Here is a 24,979-nt window from a genome sequence, read left to right on the forward strand (position 1 = left end):
TCCGGGGCGGGTGAGGCCGCCCACAAAGGCTGACTGCGGGTCCTTTGAGGCCGTGAACGACTGTCTGCCTGCTGCCCCTGCCTGGCGGTAACGCACCCTCCCGCTGGGACCATGGCCACGAGTAAACAGAGCCTTCATTTGTGGATGCCGCCAACAGCTGCAGGCCGGGCGGGAGGGCCAGGTGCCCAGCACTCCCACGGCCCCTGCCCAGGCTTCCCTGCACTTCTGGCCCTTTCTGCCCCGCATCCCCCTGGCCACAGACCTCCACTGGGCCCAGGCCACTGGGGCTGGCCCACCTCTCCACACTGTGGCAGGAACACCTTAGCCCAGGGTGGGGGTCTGCAGGGCCCCCCCAACCAGCCCTGTGCAGCAGCAGGCACCGTGTTCCTTGGGCTCACACCCGAGGGCTGCAGGGAGACTTCTGCGGTCTTGTTCTCAGTGCCCATCTCCCTGAGGCCATGGGAGGGTCAAGATGGACAACCTGGTGTCTCAGAGCTCTGGGGCTCACACCTGGGCAGAATGTGGGCATCTCAGGCCACACGGCTTGGGGTAGGGGGGTGAGCAGAGAAGGCTTTGACAAACACGTCACTGACTCACTAGGGAAAACTTCCGAGCTTGTCCCTTTCTCACCTGATTGGCTTGTGGGTTTATGACTGCCGCAGAGCCTGGGCCTTGCCGGTAGCTGCTTGGGCAGCTGAGCTACTTTGCAGGGCACAGTGAGGAAACCAGGATGCCTGTGCCCAAGCCGAGCGGGGACGACCTGCGGGCCACAGCAGCTGGGCCCAGCTCCCTGCACAGGTGTGCGGGGGAGGGGGCCGGCTCTCTAAGGCCCGGCTGCTGGACCGGCGCTCGGACGTGCTGACTCACCGTCCGGGCCGGGACTGCAACCCGGGAGCGGCGCAGCCGCAGACCGCTCTCCAGGGGATGCAACTGCTAATGCCAGCACGCCGTTGTCCCAACAATCTCACCGACAGATTCCGCTGGGACGTTGCAGCCCATCCTATGTTTTAAGACCGCGAGTGTGCCCTAATGCCGCCGCGTGGAGCACTGCACGGTGTCAGCTGAAGAGCTGCCTCGCTTACAGGGAGAAACAGGCGGCCAGTGTCGCCCCGGCACCCATGGGGTAAAAAGCTCACCGAGAAACCAGAATCTAGAGAGGCTCCATGGCCACAGCAAGGGACACCGTGCAAGGCAGACCCAGGGCCGTGATTCAGTCGCGTTAAAAGATTATAAAAACATACCGCAAGGGCAATTTTTAAAAGCGATGGATTGAAGGTGCGACCACATGTCATTTAACAGTTTTTCCCCCATAGACTTTCCCCTCCGAACGTCAGGGAAAAGTAAAAGCAGCTGTCAGCGCAGGTATGGCCGGGGTGGCAGGGTCAGGGAGCCCGGACGAGGTCGGGGGCCCGGCCGGTCTCCACGCAGCTCTGTGCGCTCCCGGGGCCGAGGCACCAGGCGACCGGCGCGGGGCCAGCGCCGTCTCCACAACAAGTGCGCGGCAGCCGGGCAGCCCCCGCCCTCCCCGGGGGCAGCGGCCCCACGTGCCCCCTCACCTGACCGCCACCGGGGCGGGCGTGCGGAAGCCCCGCCCCCTCCTCCGCGCCGAGACCCCCCACCCCCACCCCACCCCTCGTTTCGTTGCCCTGGGTCCCCGGCAGCCGCCCCGGGGAAGGCGCTCGGCGGGCCGGACGCACGGCGGGCCGGGCCCGCGCGCTCGCCCCCCGGGGCTGCAGTCTCCAGCTCGCGTGCGCGCCCGGCCCGCAAGGGTACAGCTCCGCGCCGCCGCCCCACCTGCATTTCTCCGGGCCCCGACCCCGGCTGCGCTCCCCCGCCCCCGGCCCGGCCCGCGGGCCCTCCCCGGGACGCCCGCCCCGCCCGCGCGCGTCCCCGCGGCACTGCGGCGGTTACCAGGACGCCGGCCCCCGGGCGGTGTGCTCTCCGGAACCGGCCAATGAGGGGGCAAATCAATCATTTGAAACATCCAATGGACAGAGCACTGCGGCGCGAGGGAGGGGGTTTTGATAGGGAGAGCGGAGGCCGAGGCGGACCAATAAAGAACGAACGGCCTTGGGGAGGTGGGCGTTAGGCGGCCGGATTGACGGGAAACGCAGCCAATCAAACCAGGACGCTTGCCAGCCTCGTTCTGGCAGCCCAATAGGAGGCTGGCGGGGGCGGGCGCGGCGGATATATAAGCGTTGGCGGAGCGTCGGTTGTAGCACTCTGCGCGCCCGTTCCTCCGCTCTTCGGTCCGTCCTTCCGCCAGCGCCGCTAGCGCCGCCGCCGCCGCCGCCGCCGCCGCCATGAGGGAGATCGTGCACCTGCAGGCCGGCCAGTGCGGCAACCAGATCGGCGCCAAGGTGAGCAGTGGGGCGCCTGGGGCCCGGCGCGGGTGTCCCGGGCGGACGGGCGGGCGGCAGAAAAGATGGCGGCAGCGGGCGGGTGGGAGGGCGGCCACCCGCATTGCGGCCCGGCACGGGGTCCGGGCCGGGGCGGCGCGAACCTCCGGGGACGGACCTGACCTGGCGGCGGCGGCGGCGGCGGAGGCGGCGGCGTGGGGGGAGGGGAGGGCCGCGCCCATCCGGGGCGGGGCCGGCTCCGGGCCCCGCCGGCGTGACTCAGCCCGAGCCCGGCCCGCCCGCGTCCTTCGCAGTTCTGGGAGGTGATCAGCGACGAGCATGGCATCGATCCTACCGGCACTTACCATGGCGACAGCGACCTGCAGCTGGAGCGCATCAACGTGTACTACAACGAGGCCACCGGTGAGACGCCACGCCCCTTCCCCAACTCCTTCCTGCCTTCCCGCGGCCCTCTCCTCGCTGACGTCCTCTTCCCCCTCCCCCCAACCCGCCCCAGGTGGCAAGTACGTGCCCCGCGCTGTGCTCGTGGACCTGGAGCCGGGCACCATGGACTCCGTGCGCTCGGGACCCTTCGGGCAAATCTTCAGGCCAGACAACTTCGTTTTCGGTGAGCCGCGGCGTGGGGGCTGGGCGGCGGCCTGATAGCCAGGACGGCTCAAAGGTCAGGGGGTGCCCAAGGTCACTGCCGGCAGCACCGCAGAGCTGAGGTCCTGATCCACTCTGCCCTCTGGGCAGAAGCTCGCGCCCCGGGACACCTCCTCTCCATGGAGTCTCTCAATCTCCTAAAGCGGCTTTGGGAGGAGGGCCCAGCTGTCCACCCGCAGGGAAGGAGCCGGCAGATGTAATCTCTCTGCTACAAACATGGAGTTGGAGGCGGCGGGAGCTGTGTTTGCAGCTCATCTGTCCTTGAGAATTGGCAGGGGCTGCCTGTGGGAGGGCATGGCTTATTGTTAAGCCATCTTGGCTTGACCCCTAACTTAATTTTTAAACGGGTGGGTTATCTCTTTATCAGTTTGGGAGTCCGTTTGCTGTACTTGTAGGCTGAGCTCTGCGTGTCCCCTCCCACCGCATGATTTGGGCTTTTTGGCATGGGTGACCAGTGGTGACCACATGCCCAGCAAAGAGTGACTAGCTGCCCTCTTCCAGGTCAGAGCGGTGCTGGGAACAACTGGGCCAAGGGGCACTACACAGAAGGCGCGGAGTTGGTCGACTCGGTGTTGGATGTTGTGAGGAAGGAAGCTGAAAGCTGCGACTGCCTGCAGGGCTTCCAGCTGACCCACTCCCTGGGTGGGGGGACTGGGTCCGGGATGGGTACCCTCCTCATCAGCAAGATCCGGGAGGAGTACCCAGACAGGATCATGAACACATTCAGTGTGGTGCCCTCGCCCAAGGTGTCGGACACGGTGGTGGAGCCCTATAATGCCACCCTCTCGGTCCACCAGCTCGTAGAAAACACAGATGAAACCTATTGCATTGATAACGAGGCTCTCTATGACATCTGCTTCAGAACCCTAAAACTGACCACACCTACCTATGGGGACCTCAACCACCTGGTGTCAGCCACCATGAGTGGGGTCACCACCTGCCTGCGCTTCCCTGGCCAGCTCAATGCTGACCTGCGCAAGCTGGCTGTCAACATGGTCCCCTTCCCCCGCCTGCACTTCTTCATGCCCGGCTTCGCCCCACTGACCAGCCGAGGCAGCCAGCAGTACCGGGCCCTGACGGTGCCCGAGCTCACCCAGCAGATGTTTGATGCGAAGAACATGATGGCCGCCTGCGACCCACGCCATGGCCGCTACCTGACTGTGGCCGCAGTGTTCAGGGGCCGCATGTCCATGAAGGAGGTGGACGAGCAGATGCTGAACGTGCAGAACAAGAACAGCAGCTACTTCGTGGAGTGGATCCCCAACAACGTGAAGACGGCCGTGTGTGACATCCCACCCCGGGGGCTAAAAATGTCTGCCACCTTCATCGGCAACAGCACGGCCATCCAGGAGCTGTTCAAGCGCATCTCGGAGCAGTTCACCGCCATGTTCCGGCGCAAGGCCTTCCTGCACTGGTACACGGGCGAGGGCATGGACGAGATGGAGTTCACCGAGGCCGAGAGCAACATGAACGACCTGGTGTCCGAGTACCAGCAGTACCAGGACGCCACGGCCGAGGAGGAGGGCGAGTTTGAGGAGGAGGCCGAGGAGGAGGTGGCCTAGAGCTGTTACCTGGTAAAGCGCGTGGAAGCGTGTGAACTCTTTATTCACTCACAAGCTGTTCTCTGTGTGCACTTGCTCTCCTTCCTGTCCTGACGTCACGTGCTGTACAGACGCCACCATTAAAGCATTTTCATAGTGTGTGCTGTCGCCTTTCCAGTTCCTTCTGATAGGCCTTGCGGGTACTGGTGCCAAACGTCAGCGCGTAGTTGTCCTGCATGGCTACGGGGGGCAGCGCTCAGCTAAGCCCCGGGCATTGCCACACGCCCAGCCAGGGGTCGGCACAGGCTCTGGGCTGCCCTGGGCGCCTGCCTCCTGCGCGGCCTGGCCTGTCCGCAGGGAACCTCTGGAGGGCCAGTCACCCACCGCCTCCCCAGAGTGGCCTGGTCACTGCGCCCTCGTCTAGGAGGTAGGTGAGGCGACCCCCTGGGTACGTACATGGTATGAACCCCATGTAGAAAGGTATCAGGCCCTGGCTGTTGTAGATGGTGTTGCTAGGCCAGTGTGTTCTGGGCAGCCTCTCACCCAGGGCACAGATGGGGTTTCTGAAGAGGAACTGTGGAGACAGGCAGGTGTTGACATGGGCTGCCCTCCCCAGCTCAGCCAGTAAGCAGTAGGTCATGGTGGGGGCTGGGGTCTGAGAGAAGCAGCACTAGGGCACAAAGGGTAAGAGCCCTGTTGTGTCGCCTGGCACAGCGTTTCCCCTAGAACCACTGTGAAAAGTGGGGCCTGACTCCTTCCAGGGGTCTCCTGTCTTAGCCGCTCCCCACAGCACTCCGGAGCAGGGAGCCTAGACCCGGTCAGGAGAACAGATGGGTTCCTTCCTGGGCCTCTGGGAAAGGCTGCCAGCTGAGCCTGGGCTGTGCTCGTGGGTGCCAGCGTGCAGGCCGTGCTGGGCATTTGGGAGTGGGCCCAGGGGTGGCGTCCTCGTACCTGGTTCTTGTCAAACTCATCCATAGCCTGTGTGACACCATCGCGGTAACTCACCCCCGTCACCCAGGCAAACCGCGGGACAAAGCCAGCGTAGCCTACGGGAGGAAGTGGTCAGCGTCTTGCCCCAGGTCCCGTCCACCTTCCCCTGGGCATACCCACCTGCTCCCAGATGTGTCAGGGCAGTCTTTGGGCTCTTTCCCTTCCCTAAACGTTTGTCAATCGTCTGTTGGGGCCAGGGGGCTGTGGGTGGGCAGGAGCTCTGGGAGAAGACGGGTTCTAGGAAACCGTTCTCAGGGCAGGGGCAGGGCTGGGGATAGGCCCACGGGCAGTCCTCGCTTGCTGTCACTCTCATCCTGTCTGGGCCCCTGGAGCCTTGGAGTGCGTGTGGGGAGTGAGTGTTCTCATACCCACGCCCTGGGCACCCACCTGAGATGGCTTTGCGTTGGATCAGGTTGGGGTGGTCGAGCTGGGGCAGCCTGTGGAACCTGCCCACATGTAGCGTCTCCCGCTGGTGAGCTGGGGGTGGGTATTCATCCCTCCTGCAATGGTACAGCTGGGGTGGGAGAGGAGCAAGTCACTGCCTCAGCCCCCACTCGGGTCTGGCCGGGGTGAGGCTTGGTCCCAGCACCTCTCCCAGTTACCTGGTCCTGCCCAGGGGCCTCGTGGACAGGGCTGGTGCTCTTCCAGCCCTCCTCCCCGTATGCCAGCCGCAGGCCTGGGTGTCCAAAGTCTCTGGAGTCCCCCTTCCTGCCTGGCGGGCACGGGGGGTAGGGAGGGTAGGGCATGAAGCCCACAGGCAGCAGGACCTGCCTGGATACATTCCCTACCCCCGGCGGCCCCTTCTGGGCGTCCACCTCCTGGGGTGGGAACTGGCCCAGGATCTCAAAGTTCTTGTAGGGCTTCAGACCTGTACGGACAGGGTGGGTATGAGTGACAACAGGCAGGAGGGTGAGCCTGGGGCAGGCAAGGCTGGTGGGCGGGCGGCTCACCCGTGTAGTGGGGGATGTAGGGCTCAGTGAGGTCACGGCAGGGGATCAAAGGTGGCTTGGACTTGCTGAAGTCCTCGATGAACTTGGGCTTGGATATGGGGGACAGCACGGAGCAGGGGCTCTTCTGCACGCTGGGGTCTGTGAGCAGCTGTGCTGTGCTGCGCCCATAGGTGTTCCCCACCTGGTAGCGCAGCTGGGGATAGAAGCCGGCATAGCTGCGGAGGGAAGAGGAGGAGCAGGGCCTCTGTGCGCAGGGAGCGGAGCCAGGCCCCAGGCAGAGGTACCTGCCCTCACCTGCAGAATGCCAATCCCAGGAGCACCTGCCTTCTGAGGCTCTTGAGGCTTGAATGGGCAGCTCAGGCCAAGCACTGAGAACAGGCCTGGCCCACAGGTGATATGCACGGTCCTCCTCACTATCAGGTCGCCATCTACCCTCTACCCAGCCATCCTCAGACATGGAGCTTCAGGATGAGGGAACGGGGAACCTCTGCCCCCTTGGAGCATTCACAGGGATGGTGACAGGGTCCGGGCCTGGACCCAGGCACAGCCCAATCTACACAAGGTGGTCCTGCTGGGGAGGCGTTGCAGGGATTTGGCCTGGACTTTGGCCACCCACGAGGCCAGGACTTGAGAGGCAGGCAAGAGTGCTGCTGGTAGGAGGTGGTTGAGCTGAGTGTCGTTTAGAGAGACAAGGGGAGGTAGTGTAGGCCTCATCGCAGGCCCCAAATGGGGGTAGTGCTGGGGCCGGAATGATCACCCAAGCAGTGAGAATTTTTTTTTTTTGAAAAAACTGCCAAAGTGAATGTAGAATTGCTAGTCTGAGAGAGAAGCAGGACTAGGGCACGAAGGGTAAGAGCCCTGTTTTGTGTCGCCTGGCCCAGCGTTTCCCCTAGAACCTCTGTGAAAAGTTGGGCCTGACTCCTTCCAGCCTGCCTTCCTTCCCAGGGATCCGTATGCACGTAGGCACGCACATATACTCCATAGAGGGCTCGCTTTTAGTTTTTACGTCAGGGGTACCTAGCGAGGCAGCCTGGCGTCCCTGCCAATCAGCCTACTCTGGAGGCTTATGTCTTTAAGACACGCAGCCCTCTATGGGGCATCCAGGGTTTACTTAGCCAGCCTCGGCCAGCTGTTGGGCTGTCCCCGGTGTCCTGCTCTTCACAGGCATGTTGGCCATCTGGTGGGGCTCTCAGCACAGGCCGAGCAGGGAGTGCTCCTGCCCTAGGCCTCTCCGGGGCCCTCAGGCCTCACCCCCACTCCCCGGAGACCAGCTTTGGTGCTCTCTTCACAGGTGGCCTTGAGCCCTTAGGCCCAGCCCCGCTCCCCCATCCGCCGCCGAGCCCAGCCTCCTCCAGGGCTCCAGCACTTACCCAGGGATATAGTGAGGTTCTGGCGTGAAGAGGTTGTGTTTCTGAGTAGCTGTCATCTGGCCTCAACAGCGCCTTTGGTGGCCCCAGCCCCTTCCAGCGTCTGCCTCCCTTCCCTCAGAGGAGTCCCTGTTGCCTGGAAACCATTGTGAAGGGGCCTGCCATTGTTGGGCCCTTCCTGGCCCAGGACCCCTCCTTAACCCTGTGAGTGCTCCCATGTTACAGGTGGAACTCTAGGCCCAGACAGGCAACAGGCTAGGAGTGTCAGCCTGAGGGCCTCAGGGCTCCGGGAATCGGGACGGCCATGTTGGCCCTGCCAGACTTGCTGCCCCCAGCGGCCAGCTGAAAAGTAGCTTTCCCACAAAGCCCCCTCCTCAGACCAGAGGCCCTGGAAGCTTCTCGGACATTGTGGGAGGCCTCCTCGGGGAGGTGTCCGAGCTTCAGGGCTGTTGGGACTCTGTCCTGGAGAGTCTCTCCCCTGGAACTGGGCACTAGTTGCCATTTTAAATAATCCCTGATTTTTTTTGTATAGGAATGACTTCCTAACTATAAAAGCAAAGTATCAAAGGAAAAGATGAGCAGATTCTAGTACATGTCAAACACACACACACACACACACACAAATACTAAAAGGCAGACTACAAGCTGGGGGAAAAAAAGATTGCAACAAGCGTTATGAAGAGATATACTATCAGTGTAAAAACTTCACAAAAACAAGAAAAAATAGCACTATGGCAGGAAAATGTAACGTGAACATCTCAAGAAGAGAACCCCCAGTCAGGGGACACACGGACACGAGGCTGAACCTCATGCAGGTGGTCGATGCTGGCCCAGCGAGGCCACAGGCGCGGCCCGGAAAGCAGTTGGGGGACACCGGACATTACCTACTTGGACGGGCCGCTTCTGCTCACAGGAACCCGTCTGAAGGAAACGACGGACATCTAGCTGAGGACATCCGTGGGATGTCAGCCATCATAGTAGTATTTGATACAGGGAGAAATTGGGACTATCTCAAATGTCCAGTGACGGGGGCTTGGTTACGAAAGCTGCACCTGCAGAACACCATGCAACAAGGGAGGGGCCCAGAGCACAGCCAAGAGCCCCTCACCCTAATGAAACAGGTGTTTCCTGAAGCAGGTTTCTATCTGTCCCTCCTTCCATCCATCCAGAGCACCTCCCGAGGCCAGGCAGGGTCAGTGCTGGGTGGGAGAGATCTGCAGAGAAAGAGACTTGGTCGGGGTGGAGTAGGCCTGGAGAATGAGCTGTTCTTGACCGGGCCCTGCTTGCATGGATTAGGTCAAGACCAGGGCCAGGGCTGGCAGGCTGGTCGGTTGCAAAGGGCACAGCAAGGGCCCTGGTGCCCAAGCGGGCTCTCCCTCATTTGGCTCATTATTCCCTCACACTTCAGCCCGGGCAGCCCCATTCGTCTGTGACACCTTATAGCCTCTGTGCAGCTAAGCAGAAGACGGGCCCCCATACCTCAGCCCTGCCTGGGCCACCAGGCAGCTCCAGTCCCCAGACTGCCTCTGTGGTCAGCATGGTCCACCCAGACCCACTTTCCATTGCTTTGCTTTTCTGAGGGCTGGGTTTCCAGCAGGAGCTCCTCCTCCAGGGAGTTTCCCTGGATCCCTCCCCCCTCCCCCTTCATTCTGGATGGCCGGTACAGCTGGGCAACCCATAGCAGCTGCTCTTCTCATCCCTGTGCAGAGGCTCCAGTCCTCCCAGAAGCCCTGCTAAGGTGGACCCTGGCCGTCCAAGAGACCCCAGATCCTAGGAGAGGAGAGGGGTTGGGATAAGGAAGGGGAGAAGAGAGGAAAGGAGGCCAAGCCAGAAGTCGCTGGGGCAGGCTAGGGGTCCTCCTGGCCCAGGCTGACGCCAGAGTGACCCACCTGGCCGGCCAGGGGAGGGGTCTCTGAGGGGCCCCTCCTCAGAGGGCTGGACAATGCTCCTTCCCCAGGGAGTCCCTGGCAACTGAGGCAGGGGGTGTCCATGGCTGGCTAATGAGGTCACAGAGCTCCGAGGTGTCCCTGGGGAAGGGAGCCAGATACTTTGACAATGAATTTTGACCAGAAAACCGTGAAATTCCTGGCGAATTTTTACATCAATGGAGGCCAACACTGGACCCATGGCTCCCCGAGGCAGGGGCCACTTGTGCCAGCCCAGTAACTTCTCAGGGAGCTGGGTGCGCTGGGGGAACAGCCCAGATGGGGTGGCCACTGGGCTGGGTGGACAACGCTCCCCCCTCTCCCTTGTAGGCCCCAGGCTAGTGTGTTCTTGTGGGGCCCCCAGCCAGAGACCGCCTGGGAGGAGACGCGGCCCCCAGGAGTGCAGGAGTTCCAGGCTGGCCTCAGGATGCAAACGGGCTCCCTCCAGGAGCGCCCCCCTATCTGCGCCCAGAACCTGAGGGAGCTGTGTGAGTAAGGGTCCTGGCTGCCCCCACCTCGGTCTGGTTTGGAGAGGCGGGCAGGGGTGGGAGGCGTCTGCTGAGTCCCCAAACCAGAGCTTGCTTCCGGCCAGGGCTGGAACGACGCCCACCCATCGTGACCGACCTGCAGGTCCCCGGCCCCGCCAAGTACCCGGTGCCGGATGCTTCAGTGCGCGAGTCCTCCCCACATCCTCACTTCAGCATCGGCCGCAGGTTCCCCACCCGCGGTGCGTGCCCCCTCCCTGCGCCCCGCCCCCTGCCCTGGGAGTGCGGCTCCGGCCACCAGCCCTCCTTCCCTCCCCAACCACGCTGCTGCTACTGCAGACGGCGGTGGCCGCAGGGCGTGGCAGACCTTGTGGTTCCAAAGCGAAAGCCCCTTCACGCAGAAGGCCGACTTTAACCAAGAGCAAAAGGTGGAGGGCCCGCCTAGCTAGTCCTGCCGAGGCGGGCTGGAGGAGGGGGCCAGGGAGGGGCGGGGCCCGTGGGGGGCGGGCTGGAGGAGGGGGCCGGGGAGGGGCGGGGCCCGTGGGGGGCGGGCTGGAGGAGGGGGCCGGGGAGGGGCGGGGCCCATGGGAGGGTGCGGGCTGGAGGAGGGGCCAGGGAGGGCGGGCTGGAGGAGGGGCCCGATGGGGGCGGGGCCTGTCGGGGCCGGGCTGGAGGCGGGGCCCGGGGGCGGAGCCTGCGGGGCGGGAGGGGCCTGCAGCAGCCTCTTTCCCTGTAGTGGCCATCGCCCGCGGACTATCAGCCACTCAGCCGGCCTGCCTTCCGGGCCTCCAGCTTTGGGGGCCGCCGCCCCGCCTCCAAGACACTTGAGGCCCCCGCCCGCCCGGGGCTGCCGCGGGCCGGGGGTGCGGGTTACCGTACCCAGCCCCAGCTTCAGGCCCCTCCGCAGGCCCCGGGGGGCGAGAAGCTCCCCAGCCCCAACACCTACGACATCTTGCCTGGGTGTCGCCTGCAGAGACCCCGCCCGCCCGCCTTCTCCATGAGCCGCTCCCCTGCGTTCGCCTCCTGGGTCAGCTCCTGTAAGGAGAGCTCTGAGAGAGGAGGCCAGGCCGCGCGCAGGGGTGGGGACTCAGCCTGGGGGGAGCTGGGCGCTGTGCGGCAGCTGGCGCTGTAGCCTAGGTGGGGCTCCCACCTTCTCCCTGCAGCCCGCAGTCCCGGCCCAGCTGCCTACTACGTGGAGGATTGCTATAACTCACGCTTCCCCTCGGCGCCTGGAGTGGTGATCCAGGGTGTCCGAAGACCCAAGCGCCATGACACGGGACCCTTCTGCACCCTGTAGTGCCTCCTCCGCACAGCCGGCCACCCGGTTATCCATGGAACCCTGGTCTCCCTGGGGGCCTTCCCAGGCCTCCCTATGGAACTAAGGGCCTCCAACTCGGCCTTTTGACTCTCTGCGTGCCTCTGATCCACACTCCTGGCCGGCCAACCCCTCTGTGAGCCGTGGACATCAAGGAGGGCCCAGCCTGAAGCCCACCCGCCCCCCACCCTTGCCATACAGAGATGCTGTCGGTTCTTCCCAACTCTGTTGTGTGCCTGACTGGTGAGCTGTCCCTCAGATGTGGCCTGCTGCCCACCTGTCATGTTTGGCTTTCCTTGGCCAGGGGTCTCCCTCTGCTTCCCCTTTGGTGCCCTCTTCTCTAGGGTGGGTGGGGTAGCAGCCTGGGACCTCTGGCTGGGGACATGATGGGAGGGGGTCCTGTGGGCAATACAGGACACCCCCACCTAGTTGTGCTACCCAGGGGAGTGGTCAAGCTGCCAGTCTACCCGAGGGTCAGCTGCCCTCTTGAGGTGAGGTCAGCCTGCCCAGCCACCAGGGAGGGCCCAGAGGACCAGCTGGTCAGGGCCTGGCCCCACTTCTTTGGCTCCTGCCCAAAGACCCTGTGAACTTGCCCAGCGCCATGCAGGCCATGCCACAGCCAACAGCCTTCCTGGGCCTTCACTTGTTAGGGTGCCCACAGCAGCAGCCCGCTTTTCTACCCAGGGGTTGTCCCCAAGACTGCCTCCCTCCCAAGGGCCTCACCTGCAGCTGGTGGCGGCTCCTGTCACCGTGCCAGTTCTTGCAGAGGCCCTTCTTGTGCCACCCGTGTCCTGAGCCAGAGCTTGACCCCTCCAAAAAGGCACTGCAACAGCTGCTATGGTGTGGACAGCAGTCCATTCTGCAGGGAGGCCAAAGCCCGGGGAGTCTGAGTGCAGTGCACCTGTGACCTTCTCTAGGGCTCAACCATTGGGGGTTGAGCCCCAACACCCCTGAGAATCAGAGCAGTGGCATGGCAGATGGCCGTCCTTAGGCCCTGGGCTCACCAGCTCAGCCAGCAGGCAACAGAGACAGAGCTGTGGAAGGTCTGGCCTCAGGAGCTTGGCTCAGGGGGAAGGGGGTGGAAAGCAACCCCTAGGGCTCAAAGTCAGGAGTGGGACCAGCAGGAAGGATGGAGCAATGCCCTCCAGCTGGGCTGAAGAGGGAGGGCTTCCTGGAGGAGGCAGTGGCGGAAGTGACTTTTAAAGATGATCAAGAGTTTGCTGGGCAGTAGGAAGGGAATTTCTAGCAGCATAAACCTCAGAAACCACGGCACACAAAAAGGGAGAGAGTGTGATATTTGGTGTGTCCAAACTTGGGAGGATACAGGGCTGTTTGGATGGAAGGAGGTGAGCTGGTGAGGTGAGAGGCTGCAGAGGGCTGAATGCTGGGTTCAGGGGCTTGCACACTTAGTAGTGAGGAGCCCATGGAGGGTGCGCACCAGGCAGTGTCCACTGACTCTGTATGAGCTTCTTGTACTGCAAGGGACAAGGGACACCATGAAACCTGAGCCTTGCGTTCGCAGTGTGTCAGGATGGACAAGTCAGCCTGAGGGCCTACCACCTTGGGTTAGCTTGGGGGTTAGATGCTCACGGTGATGAGAGCGAGGATACCTGTCCTTGGTCACGATCCCACTTTGCCCCCCAGGTCTCTGCTAGGCATTTCCGGAAGCGCACTTAGAGTTTAGTCTTTGCAACAAACTTACGCTGTGAGCTTCATCCCCGTCTCTGTTTGACAAGGAGGGAGCCAAGTTCCAGGGAGAGAGAGGGTCGTGCACCTGGTGAGGCCCAGGGGCAGGGAGCAGCTAGGGCGGACTGCTGCTTTTCTTGAAGCGAAAGTACTCTCAGCGTCAGAAGTCAGCCACGGGATTTTTCATGATTATAAAAATAAAGTATACGTGGCCAAATATCGGTTCTGAAATTCCTAAGCAGGCCGACCCCCGCCGGCAGCACCCCTTCCCCGGTCCCCCCACCCCCAGGTGCCCCGCAGCACCCCGCCGTGCCCGCAGAGGGGCAGCGCACGCCACGGGGCCGGGTAGGGGACGCGGCCGCGGAGGAGCCGCGGGTTGCGGCCTCGGGGGCGGGTCGCGGCTCAGGTGGGCGGGGTGCTCGTGCACAGCCCGCGCTCCCGTCGGCTCAGCCAGGCGCCCGGCGCCGCGCCGCTCCCAGGAACCTCTGCGCGGCGGCGGCGTTTCCGCGGGACCGCTTGGCGGGCGGACCCGGCCTTGCAGGACGGAAGTGGGCGGCTGCGGTCCAGGCGGAGCCGCGGTGCGGGCGGGACCTGGCCGAGCTGGAGGGTGCCGGGGAGCGGAGCTCGGGCGGCCTCCGAGGCCCGAGCGAGCGGACTTCGGGGGCGCCTGCGGCGGCCGCCGCGGCGCCGGGGGAGCGCGGCGGGGATGGGGCGCCGAGCCGGGCGGGGGCCGCGGCCTCGGCCATGTTCGCGGGGCTGCAGGACCTGGGCGTGGCCAACGGCGAGGACCTGAAGGAGACGCTGACCAACTGCACGGAGCCGCTCAAGGCCATCGAGCAGTTCCAGGTGGGGCCCGGTGGGGAGCGGGCACGTGTGTTCCCGGCGGAGGAACCGGGGGCCCCGAGCCGGCGCCCCGCAGACGCACTCCGGCTGCGCTGTGGCCCGGGGGCACCCTTGCACCCGCCGCGTCGTGCACCGGCCCCCGGGGTGCTGGCCAGGCGTGGCTGTGACTGAGGTGTCCGTGGTCGCCCCCCGCCCCAGGAAGCAAAACCGACGCCCGCGCACACGGGGGGCCCTCTGTTTCCTCAGACAGAGAACGGCGTGCTGCTGCCCTCCCTGCAGTCCGCCTTGCCCTTCTTGGACCTGCACGGGACGCCGCGGCTGGAGTTCCACCAGTCGGTGTTCGACGAGCTCCGGGACAAGCTGCTGGAGCGCGTGTCGGCCATCGCCTCCGAGGGGAAGGCCGAGGAGAGGTAGGCGGGCCGCCGAGAGGCGCAGCCCTCCCCTGAGCCGTGGAACTCACCCCCCGGCCGCACACCCGCCCGTGGGCGCCCGTCCCCTGGTGTGTCAGCTGTTTGGGATCAGTAGGCAGCTGCTTCCCACTGGGGCCTGTGGTGCTGCTTCAGAAAGCGAGTCCTTCCAGGTACAAGAAACTGGAAGACCTCCTGGAAAAGAGCTTTTCTCTGGTGAAGATGCCGTCCCTGCAGCCCGTGGTGATGTGCGTCATGAAACACTTGCCCAAGGTAGAAACCACAGGCCAGCGAGCTCAGGGCTCTCTCTGCCCAGCGCCCGCACTTGGGGAGGTGGGGCTTGCCCTGGCTCAGGGTGGCAGCTTCGCGCTGGGGAGGCTTCCTGAGCTGTCTGTCTGCCCAGACGAGGGGCACAAGCCAGGCAGAGACTGAAGCTTGGCGTGTGGATTGGGTTGTGGGACCCATGGCGGCTTGGCAAGAGCTGTGTGTGTTCAGCTTGGCTGCCTGCGGCTGCCGGGCCTGGTGTCAGGAACAGGTGCCCCTGCCGGAGGGGCCGGGCTTGAGGTGGTCTCTGCTGGGGCGCTGAGGCCTCCTGAGCTGTCTTGAGGGCTGGCCTGTGTGGGCGTGCAGGTTCCGGAGAAGAAGCTGAAGCTGGTGATGGCCGACAAGGAGCTCTACCGGGCCTGCGCGGTGGAGGTGAAGCGGCAGATCTGGCAGGACAACCAGGCACTGTTCGGGGACGAAGTTTCCCCGCTGCTGAAGCAGTACATCCTGGAGAAGGAGAGTGCGCTTTTCAGCACGGAGCTCTCCGTGCTCCACAACTTCTTCAGTCCTTCCCCGAAGACGAGGCGCCAGGGCGAGGTGAGGCAGGGGTGCCCTGACCACCCCCTTTCCCACCCCCATGCAGGTTTCAGTTGCTCTGCTCCTGGAACGGTGGGCTTGTACGTGTGGCTGGCCAGGGGGCTTTGTGATGCCGTGCCTAGTGTGGGTCTCTGCTGTTATGTACTTGGCACTTGGGGACTTGGCAAGCCTTCCCAGTGAAGCTCATCGTTTCTTCTTTTGGCCCAGGGAAATTGTTTTTTGTTTTTAAGATATTATTTTTAAGTACTCTCTACACTCAACGTGGGAGTCAAACTCACAACCCCAAAATCAAGAGTCATATGCTCAACTGACTGAGCCAGCCAAGCACCCCTCTTTTGTTTCTCTTTTTTTTTAAGATTTTTTTTTTTTTTTAATTAGAGCACAGGGAGAGAGAGCATGAGCAATGGGGAGGGGCAGAGCGAGAGGGAGAAGCAGGCTTGCCACTGAGCAGGGGGGCCTGACATGGGGCTCGATCCCAGGACCCCGAGATCCTGACCTGAGCTGAAGGCAGACGCTTCACCCACTGAGCCACCCAGGTGCCCTGCCTGTCTTCTGTTCTATATCTGATTCGTTCGTTGCTTTGGCAAACGTTTCTTGAGTCCTGACTTTCTGCCATAGGCAGCTGCACTCTTCACTGATCCCAGAGCTCAGGGTGTTTGCCTGGGGCACTCACAGTTTTAGGGAGGCAGATGCTACAGAGTAAATGTCACACGTTGGTCACCAGAGCTCGAGGGGTGGCCAAGGGCTGCAGAGACATGAGGCCGCAGAGTAAGGCAAGGCAGGGCTGGGAAGTGAGCACGGGCTCTGAAGGGGAGCAGGCTGACTGCCTGGGATGAGAAGGCTTACACGGCTGGAGCCGAGAGCAAGCGGGTGAATAGATTGGGGGGTGAGCTCAGGAGGGCTTGAGACCCCCATGGAGACTTTGGCATTTCCCAGTGAGTTGGGGGTCACTGAAGCGTCCTGACCTGCTCCAGCATGACAGCTGAACAGTGGAGGGAGGTGATGGTGGCGAGCCACCAGATCAGTTGAGTGCCGCTGGGTGTTCTGTGGGTCCTTCGCTTTCTCGCCGAGGGGTGTGTGCTGGCGTGAAGTGGGATCTGAACCAATGCTTTCTCCCACAGTCTGGCCAGTGGTTGCGGTACTACTTCCTGCCTGTGGTCTCTTGCCTCTTCTTCACATTTTCCTCCAAGCCAGTGTCCCCCTGGGCGGCCTGGGTCCTTCGGGCCTTCACCCGCTGCAAGGGGAGAGGGTATCGCCCATGGTATGTAGGGTGTGGCTCAGCCACTGGGGCCACGGCTCTGGGTCCAGCTGGCCTGAGCCTGAGCCTCACCACCTCTCGTCTGCTGGAAGGCCAGGCCTGGGCTGTGGACAGGGCAGGCATGTGGCCATTCTTGTCCACACCGGAGGTGCCCGCTGGGTGGTGCTCCAGGTCTGCTCTGTGCATCGGGGTCCCTGACTCCTGCTGGAGAGGCCTTGCCCGGGGCCCCCAAGGTTGCCTGTCCTGCGCTCACTGCTTCGGCCATCCCTGCTTTCTCTGCACTCACTGTGCCCAGCCTGGTGGCTGTTGGGGTGCTGTGTCGTCTGTTACCCGAGGTCGTGCTGTGTGTCCTTCACAGTGTTAGAGCCAGAGGCCCAGCTCCTGTCCACGGCCAGCGAGCAGTGAGCTGCGCTCCCTCCTGTTGGCTGTGGTGGCGCGGCAGGAGCCTTCTGCGTGGGGTGTGGGTTGCAGAGGTGTGTGGTCCCTGCCGAGGAATAGGGACAGGTGCCGGACGTGGGGCGGGGCTGCCACATGGCCTCAAGCTTTGGGGCAGTGCGGGGAGCCAGCGTCCCAGGCCTGAGTCCCCCTGTGCCAGCCGACTGGGCAGGCAGGCGGCAGACCTCCCACGCGGCTCCGGGGAGTCTGGGGTCACAGGTTGATGGCCTTTCAGAGCAGCCTTGGGATCTGATGTGGACTTCATCTCCTTAAACAGCAGAAGTGCCACTTCCAGACACAGAGCTGGCATCTTGTGAGAGCAGAGATTCTCGGGTGTCAGGATAGGGCAGTGCTGCCCCAGGGCTGTTGGTGACACTGTGGCGCGGGGTCTCCCCACCAGGTGGTGCAGAAGCTGACGCAGATGGTGGGGAAGAACGTGAAGCTGTACGACATGGTGCTGCAGTTCCTGCGGACCCTCTTCCTGCGGACCCGCAACGTGCACTACTGTACACTGCGGGCCGAGCTGCTCATGTCCCTGCACGAGCTGGACGTCGGCGACATCTGCTCCGTGGACCCCTGCCACAAGGTGGTGGCCTTGCCGGCCCCTCCCCCCTCCCCCATCTCCTCCCTGTCCACGCCCACCCCCCCAGTGTGCCAGCCCCTGTGCCACCACTGCCAGCCAGGCTTTGGCAGGGGGCCACCCGCCCTGCACGCCCTTTGTTTGCCTGCTCCGGGTCTTCCTCTGCTACAGCTGGGACTGGCCCCGTGGCCGCTCCTGGACGCTTGCTGCTTTTGGGGTTTCCCAGGCCACTGGCCCTCCCCTGCTCCAGAGCCCCTGGGGGCCCCTTGTGTGCTATGCTAGGGGTGCGGCTTTCCGTGCAGCCTGAGACACTGTCACCTCCCGGGGGGCTGTGTGGTGTCAGGATGTGAGACTGTCGCACCCACCCCCACAAAGGGGGCCGACAGGGAGGCCCCTTGAGAACAGAGCACCAACACCGTCTCCTCCATGCACCGCCTGGCCCGCTAGGGATGTGGGACCTCAGGCCTGTCTGCCTTTGCACCATATCGGGCCTGGACCATGTGAGGCAGTGAGTCCTGCTGCCTGCGTGAAGCTTGGGCAGCGGCCGCTCCTGAGCAGTGAGCACGAGTGCTGTCTGGAGGCCGTGGTCTCTGATCGCGTCCTGACCGCGCTTCCTCCCCACAGTTTACCTGGTGCCTGGACGCCTGCATTCGTGAGCGGTTTGTGGACAGCAAGAGGGCCCGGGAGCTGCAGGGGTTTCTGGATGGAGTGAAGAAGGGGCAGGAGCAAGTCCTGGGGTAAGGGTCAGCCTTGTGCAGGTGCTCCCCGGCCCCCAAAGTCCTGTCCACAGGTGTTCGGATGAGCAGGCTGTTTCTGCAGTTTGTTCCAGTGTGTTTTAGAAGTGCCTGGTGCTCGTGCGCACGGCTGAGAGGCCCGGCTTCTGCGGCTGAGGCTCTCAAGAGTTTCGGGGGAGCCTGGGCCTGGGCTGGGGCTCTGGTGTCTGCAGTCGTTGGGGTCTGCCTGCAACAGAGGGGTGGTGGTTAGCCCCATCCCGGGGGCCCTCTGTGCTGGTGGGATCTGGCTCCCAGCACCACCTTCTCTCTCTGACGGTCTCTGTGGGATCCTGGGTGTGCTTACAGAATCAGGGTCAGGTTTTCAAAACCAAAATGGGAGCTTAATTTTTTAAAAAAACTTTTTTGACTGTTCAGCATTTTGAGTAAGTTAAAGATAAGTTATGAACGGTGAAGTTGTTTTGGGAAGAAATCCAGAGCCGGTGGGCAGGCTTGCTTCTCCCCAGGACAGTGGCCATGCCACGTTAGCGCAGTGTGCTTGTCCTCACAGGGATCTGTCCATGATCCTGTGTGACCCCTTTGCCATCAACACGCTGTCACTGAGCACCGTCAGACACCTGCAGGAGCTGGTCGGCCAGGAGACGCTGCCCAGGGTGAGTGCGCGGGGCTGGCTGCATGCTGCCTCCTGGGTAGATGCGTGGGTGTGGACTGTTGGCGGCCAGGTCTGCTGGCCCAGTGAGAGCACGTACTCCTCCTGATGGGTGGTGGGCGTGTGGAGGCTGTGAGCGAAGCTGATGGTTCTGGCTGCGCCACGAGTGATTTCACTGGGGGAGGGAAGCCCAGGTGAGCATGTGCTGAGGCCTTCGCTTTCCCACAGGACAGCCCTGATCTCCTCCTGCTGCTCCGGCTGCTGGCCCTGGGCCAGGGGGCATGGGACATGATTGACAGCCAGGTCTTCAAGGAGCCCAAGATGGTAACGGGACGGGTGGGATTGTTTCCGCGGCTTTCTCGAGAGGCTCTGTGGGCCCGAGGAAGATCAGCAAGGTGGGGTCTTGGGAGGTGGGAAGGAGGGCCAGGCCTTTAGATTGATATCCAGAAAAGATCGATGTGAGGTGGGTGGGCGAAGGGTGGGGTACAGTGCAGGACAAAGGCGGGGCTGTGCTGGACCAGTTCTGGGTTTTCTCCCGGCCTAGGAGGTGGAGCTCATCACCAGGTTCCTGCCCATGCTCATGTCCTTCGTGGTGGACGACCATACCTTCAACGTGGATCAGAAGCTCCCAGCCGAGGAGAAAGCCCCAGTCACGTACCCAAACACGCTTCCAGAGAGTTTCACCAAGTACGGGCTCCAGGGGCGTGGGTGGGGGTTGCTCGCCCCCTGCGGCCCCCCTGGAAGGCTGTGTGGAGCGTGCGGCTCAGGGGCGGCCGTCCTTGGTGGTTCAGGTTCCTGCAGGAGCAGCGCATGGCCTGCGAGGTGGGGCTCTACTACGTGCTGCATATCACCAAGCAGAGGAACAAAAACGCGCTCCTCCGCCTGCTGCCCGGGCTCGGTGAGTGTGCAGGCCCGTGCCCTGCCCGTGTCCGCAGGGCTAGCTCGGTTCACTTCTCGTCTTGGTCTTCTGGAAGTCGTTCTGGTACAAGAGCGGGTGGCGCCCGGCTTGGTAGACCCAGACACCCTTTGCCGTGGTCACCGTTTGTGGAAGGACCCTTTCCACTGTGGTGCAAGGGCTTCTTACTTTTACCCTACCTGGCGAGGGAGTGGAGCCCCTCAGTCCTGCGACCGTGCAGAGAGCCCGCCCTCGACAGTCTCCGGCTACATTGGGTGGGGGCCACCCGGGGTGGGGGCCAGGTTGCTTCCTGGTAGGAAGAAGAGGGTGGGGCCTCCGTGGACCCCTTCAGGAGTAAGCTGCAGGCCGAGCCGGGGAGAAGGGTTAGTGTTCGGGAGCACCTGGCCTTCCCTCTGCCGGCCCCGGGCTCGTCTGGGGTGTTGAGGCTGCTTCATAGAGACGTCGCACGTCCTTTGCTAAGCATGTTTCTGGGTCATTGACAGGTCTGAGGATGGTGCATGTGTTACGTTTCCTGTGTTCTGTTTGCGAAGGAAGCTGTTTGTGGGTCTTAATTTATATCCAGCTTCCATCTAAGTGAACAACATGAACTTACTTTCTTACTGCTCCGGAGGCCAAAAGGATGAAGTGAGTCTCCCGGGGCTACAGTCGAGGTGTGGGCAGGGCTGGCTCCTTCTGGAGGCTCCAGGAAGAATCTGTCTCCTTGTCTCCAGCTCCTAGGATCCACCCACACCCTGGCTCCTGGCTGCATCTTGCAGTTCACCGTCCCAGGTGCTCTCACCCCGTGTCTCTCTGACTCCGGCCCCCGGCCTCCCACCTCCCTCTTACAGGTGTTGGGTGTTGGGCCCATCCTGGGGCTTCTTACCGTGTGAGGTAGTGCGCTCACCAGCTCCTAGATCAGAACGTGGACACATCTCGGGGTCATCCTCCTCCTGGCCACAGAGGCTGGAGCAATTCAGTATGTTTCTGGAAACTTCCAAGAGTGCAGTTGCAAATAATTTGCATTTGTCTCATCATTTCTATTCATTTCAGTACTTTTGTTTGTTTCTCTTATCTAACAGCGTCGGCTAGACACAGGGGTGTTCTGCCTGCCTCAGGAGCACCCGCGTCTCCCAGCCACGTGCTCCTGGCCCGTGGGCGGGGATGCAGGCCTTTCCTTGTGTTTAGGAAGAGTATAGTTGTTCCTTCTTTTTTTAAAAAAAATTTTTTTTTTTTTAAATTTATTCACTTGAGACACAGAGATACAGAGAGAGAGAGCACGAGCAGGGAGAGAGGCAGCGGGAGAGGGAGAAGCAGGCTCCCCGCTGAGCAGGGAGCCCGATGCGGGACTCGATCCCAGGACCCTGGGATCATGACCTGAGCCGAAGGCAGACGCTTAACGACTGAGCCACCCAGGAGCCCCAAGGATAGTTGTTCCTTTATGTCATTAGCGGGTGCTAGTAAGAATGGATGCCAATTTAAAAAATTCCTTTCTGGTTGTTTTTTTTTTTAAAGACTTTATTTACTTGTCAGAGAGAGCACAAGCAGGGGGAGCGGCAGGCAGAGGGAGCAGCAGGCTGCCCGTCGAGCAGGGAGCCCGATGTGGGGCTCAGTCCCAGGACCCCAGGACCACAATCCGAGCCGAAGGCAGACACTCAACCGACTGAGCCACCCAAGCGTCCCTATGTTTTAGCTTTTATTGTGAGGATTTCTGATGAAATCACAAGTGAAGAGCACAGCATGGTGAAGCCTGGTGCCTATCAGCTGCCTACATGGGGGCCTGCGGTGACGGTCTGGACATAATTGCACCCGAGAGGGACCTAGCAGGTGTCTCTACAGAAACCACGATGCAGCCGTGGCCACACATGGGGCCAGGTGCTGCTGGTGGCCATGATGCCCCAATTGCCGGGTGACATTCTTCTACGAGTAGTTTGCTCAAATCAGGATTCACACAAGTGTCTCACTTCCGACTCGTGTTTCCTTGTTGCCTCTCGGGTTTCGCACGGTCTGTGGGGTTTGTTGGGACTTTGTGGGCAGTGTCCCCTGTTGTCGTGACTGTGGGCTGCCTGCGTGTCCTGTCCGCTCAGATGCGTGGCAGGAGCGCGCCCCGGCTGCGTCTGATGCGCCGGGTCAGCTTGCGCTCTGGGTGCCGCTGGTGTTGGCCGGGTCCACTGTCACACAGTGCCCTGGGGCGTTTCTCGAGCAGCTGGTATAGCGCTTCTGTCCGCGTGCATGTCCCCCTGTGGCCTGCTGCCCTCCAGCTGGGGCTCTGACCCCGTTGGCTGTGCACGTAGGCGTTCCTGTCTCTGCTTATCAGTGAGGTTCCTTGGTAGTCACCTTTGCTGTTTCTTTGAAGTTTTGGAGTCCCTGGCTTCAAAGCATGAAGTCATTTTCTTCTGGTGTGTTTCTTCCAGAACCGTGCGGATAGCAGTCTGGTCGAACTCACGGGCTGGTGCCGTGGCACCTGCCTGGGTTTTTCTTTGCTTTCTGGTCTGTTCAGAGTTTTTCTCTCTCCTGGAGTCCACTTAATCCAGAGTCCCTTGGCCATGGGTCACAGCCACTGATGACGGGCTCTCGTGCCCTGCCCAGCCCAGTCCTCAAACTGTAGCCTTGCTTCACTGCCTAGGTCTGGGCCCCTGGCCGCCTCCCTGCCCTGTCCACCTCGCCTGTGCAGGCCCCTGATTCTGGCTTGCAGGAAAACCGGGCCCCCTGTCCTCAGGCGACCTTGCTGCTTTGCGGCCTCCCCACCACCCACCAGTGCAGGGGCGGGGATGGCAGGGTGAGCGGCGCTGACCCCTGCTGTGTTCGCAGTGGAGACCTTTGGCGACCTGGCGTTTGGTGACATCTTCCTGCACCTGCTCATGGGGAACCTGGCGCTGCTGGCTGATGAGTTCGCCCTGGAGGACTTCTGCAGGAGCCTCTTTGACGGCTTCCTCCTCACAGCCTCGCCCAGGTGCCTGCCTTCCACCTGTCTGCACTGCCAGGGCTGTGGGCCTGGGGGCAGGGGGGGTGGCACAGCTGGGGGGGTTGGGGGTGGGGGCGTGTGGCCCAGCTGGGCAGCGGGGTGGGGCGTGTGACACAGCTGGGGGGCGGGGACGGGGCGTGTGGCACAGCTGGGGGGGTCGGGGGTGGGGGCGTGTGGCCCAGCTGGGCCGGGGCGGCTCTGGGTCACTGCAGCGCTGCCATGGCCTCTTCCAGGAAGGAGAGTGTGCAGCGACACGTGTTGCGGCTCCTCATCCACCTGCACCACCGGGTGGCCCCGTCCAAGCTGGAAGCCCTGCGCAAGGCGCTGGAGCCCACTGGCCAGGTGGGTGCCCCAGCCCTCGGCCTGTGCTGGCCTGACCCTCTCCTTGTGTGCATGTGCCCTGCGTGGACGTGTCCCGAGTGACCATGGGGTCTGCTCTGAGTGGCCCTGGGGCCCACCCCAAAGCCACACACTTTCCCCCACAGAGTGGAGAGGCAGTGAAGGAACTTTACTCTCAGCTCGGAGAGAAACTGGAGCAGCTGGAGCACCGAAAGCCCAGCCCGGCCCAGGCCACAGAGACTCCGGCCCTGGAGCTGCCCCTCCCCACTGTGTCCGCTCCGGCTGGGCTCTGAGGCTTCACCGGGGCTGCTCAGGACTGGGCAGGGCCCCTGGTGGGTCTGGGACCTTGGCTGGCCAGGAGGAGCTCCCCTGGACTTGGAGTGTCAGGGACCCCACGTCTCCTGAAGGCAGACTGGCTGCTCATGGGGCTGGGCTGGATGGAGCTGAGCACCACCCCACGGATGTCCTGCACGTGGGGCACCCTTCCGCTGTGCCTCAGCCCCACCCTGACCTGGATCCTGGGACCTGTGTTCTTGCTCCTCGTAGGCCCCTGTCTGCTTCTTTGGAGGACAGCTCTGGCTCTGATGTGCCCAGCTGGCCCCTTGAACTCACTCCCAGGCTGTGGAAAGCTTCTGGCTCATTCCTGCCTCCTGTTGTGGGTTTCCACTTCTGTAGGGGAGGCAGATTGGCAGCAGTTGGGATTAGGAAAAGCCACCTTTTTCCATGGGGAGAGGGCAGGGGGACCCAGGCCTGAGGGAAGCGGTGGGCCCAGCCCTGTTGGCACCGATTGGCAGAATCATGTGGCTTGCTGGGTCCGATCATCTGCAGGTTGAACCTGGCTTCTTCTGAGGAGCTCCTGAGTGTTTCACAGTGGATGGTCTGGCCAACCCACGGCCCCACAGGCAACGAATTGTTTCTCCCCTGGCCAGCAGCACCCCGTGTAGCAGGCGTGGCTGAGGAGTGGCTGCCTCAGTTTACCCTTGGAGTGGTGTGCTCAGCTGCACCGTCTTGGTCAAGTGAGAGCTGTTGCACACAGTGAGACTTTCGCTTATGTAAATAAAAGGTGTTTGGGTAAATCCAGTGGATGAGCTATTTCTGGGCATGCCTGAGGGTTCGATGTAGTGCAGGTGGGCAGGTACCTTTTTTTTTTTTTAAGATTTTATTTATTTATTTGACAGAGAGACACAGCGAGAGAGGGAACACAAGCAGGGGGAGTGGGAGAGGGAGAAGCAGGCTTCCCGCGGAGCAGGGAGCCCGATGCGGGGCTCGATCCCAGGACCCTGGGATCATGACCTGCCACCCAGGCGCCCCAGGCAGGTACCTTCTTAAGGGCATTTCTGCCTTTGTGGGCCACGGTCTGGATGCTTGGCCCTGTCCCTGGGAGGAGGGACATTCTTAGGGAGGAGACCTCTGTGGTGCTGGGGGGTGGTCCCCCTCCAATTTCCCTCAGAAGCAGCCAGGCAGGACCTCACCCCCACCCCCGCCCCCGTGCTGGGTCGTGGGACACCCGGGAAGCCTGAGAGTACCGCCTGCCCCTGTGGTGGGTAAGGTGCCCAAGGCCCCAAGTACCTGCCCCTGCGCAGAGGGGGGCAGCGGGTCCTGGGGAGCCAGGGCCCACAGCTGGAGAGGAGGATGCCGAGGAGCAGTGCAGTGCTTTCTCAGTGCGGTGACCCTGCCTGAGGGCACTGAACTAATGGACAAACAGGAACTCCCCAGCCCATGACCAACATTTCCCGGATGCAGGTCGTGCCTGCT

The 24,979-nt window shown here is 62.5% G+C and overlaps 4 protein-coding genes across 4 annotated transcripts; 3 read left to right on the plus strand and 1 right to left on the minus strand.

Annotated features, from left to right (window-relative positions):
* Positions 1-2,184: 2,184 nt before the first annotated feature.
* On the plus strand, positions 2,185-4,705 carry TUBB4B (tubulin beta 4B class IVb). Its single transcript, XM_036064930.2, has 4 exons — positions 2,185-2,360; positions 2,654-2,762; positions 2,857-2,967; positions 3,507-4,705. Exons 1-4 carry the CDS (start codon positions 2,304-2,306, stop codon positions 4,565-4,567), a joined length of 1,338 nt encoding a protein of 445 aa, XP_035920823.1. The 5' UTR covers positions 2,185-2,303; the 3' UTR covers positions 4,568-4,705.
* Positions 4,058-8,026, minus strand: CIMIP2A (ciliary microtubule inner protein 2A). The gene is made up of 7 exons (XM_036064931.2): positions 7,857-8,026; positions 6,487-6,701; positions 6,139-6,404; positions 5,924-6,050; positions 5,498-5,592; positions 5,003-5,120; positions 4,058-4,786 (listed from the first exon to the last, which is right to left on the minus strand). Exons 1-7 carry the CDS (start codon positions 7,910-7,912, stop codon positions 4,698-4,700), a joined length of 966 nt encoding a protein of 321 aa, XP_035920824.2. The 5' UTR covers positions 7,913-8,026; the 3' UTR covers positions 4,058-4,697.
* Positions 8,027-9,908: 1,882 nt separating this feature from the next.
* STPG3 (sperm-tail PG-rich repeat containing 3) lies at positions 9,909-12,309 on the plus strand. The gene is made up of 6 exons (XM_036064932.2): positions 9,909-10,015; positions 10,109-10,266; positions 10,371-10,505; positions 10,603-10,691; positions 11,000-11,300; positions 11,427-12,309. Exons 1-6 carry the CDS (start codon positions 9,909-9,911, stop codon positions 11,558-11,560), a joined length of 924 nt encoding a protein of 307 aa, XP_035920825.2. The 3' UTR covers positions 11,561-12,309.
* Positions 12,310-13,799: 1,490 nt separating this feature from the next.
* NELFB (negative elongation factor complex member B) lies at positions 13,800-24,300 on the plus strand. The gene is made up of 13 exons (XM_036064897.2): positions 13,800-14,110; positions 14,354-14,517; positions 14,688-14,787; positions 15,145-15,375; positions 17,469-17,654; positions 18,273-18,385; positions 18,930-19,032; positions 19,257-19,352; positions 19,573-19,715; positions 19,820-19,926; positions 22,732-22,873; positions 23,119-23,227; positions 23,371-24,300. The coding sequence occupies exons 1-13, from the start codon at positions 14,009-14,011 to the stop codon at positions 23,515-23,517; spliced, it is 1,743 nt and encodes a 580-aa protein (XP_035920790.2). The 5' UTR covers positions 13,800-14,008; the 3' UTR covers positions 23,518-24,300.
* The last annotated feature ends 679 nt before the right edge of the window (positions 24,301-24,979 follow it).

The sequence above is a fragment of the Halichoerus grypus genome, chromosome 14 (genome assembly GCF_964656455.1).
Source record: "Halichoerus grypus chromosome 14, mHalGry1.hap1.1, whole genome shotgun sequence".
In the NCBI taxonomy this organism is placed as follows: Eukaryota; Metazoa; Chordata; class Mammalia; order Carnivora; family Phocidae; genus Halichoerus; species Halichoerus grypus.

Coding starts and splice junctions, on each gene's coding strand:
- STPG3 (XM_036064932.2), top strand. CDS start 9,909: ATGAATTTTGACCAGAAAACCGTGAAATTCCTGGCGAATTTTTACATC. Junction 10,506..10,602: donor CCGCAGGTTCCCCACCCGCG/GTGCGTGCCCCC, acceptor CTGCTACTGCAG/ACGGCGGTGGCCGCAGGGCG. Junction 11,301..11,426: donor CGCCTCCTGGGTCAGCTCCT/GTAAGGAGAGCT, acceptor TTCTCCCTGCAG/CCCGCAGTCCCGGCCCAGCT.
- CIMIP2A (XM_036064931.2), bottom strand. CDS start 7,912: ATGACAGCTACTCAGAAACACAACCTCTTCACGCCAGAACCTCACTAT. Junction 6,405..6,486: donor CTACATCCCCCACTACACGG/GTGAGCCGCCCG, acceptor CTGTCCGTACAG/GTCTGAAGCCCTACAAGAAC. Junction 5,593..5,923: donor CCAACGCAAAGCCATCTCAG/GTGGGTGCCCAG, acceptor TTCCTCCCGTAG/GCTACGCTGGCTTTGTCCCG.
- NELFB (XM_036064897.2), top strand. CDS start 14,009: ATGTTCGCGGGGCTGCAGGACCTGGGCGTGGCCAACGGCGAGGACCTG. Junction 14,518..14,687: donor GAGGGGAAGGCCGAGGAGAG/GTAGGCGGGCCG, acceptor GAGTCCTTCCAG/GTACAAGAAACTGGAAGACC. Junction 19,353..19,572: donor TCTTCAAGGAGCCCAAGATG/GTAACGGGACGG, acceptor CTCCCGGCCTAG/GAGGTGGAGCTCATCACCAG.
- TUBB4B (XM_036064930.2), top strand. CDS start 2,304: ATGAGGGAGATCGTGCACCTGCAGGCCGGCCAGTGCGGCAACCAGATC. Junction 2,763..2,856: donor GTACTACAACGAGGCCACCG/GTGAGACGCCAC, acceptor AACCCGCCCCAG/GTGGCAAGTACGTGCCCCGC. Junction 2,968..3,506: donor GCCAGACAACTTCGTTTTCG/GTGAGCCGCGGC, acceptor GCCCTCTTCCAG/GTCAGAGCGGTGCTGGGAAC.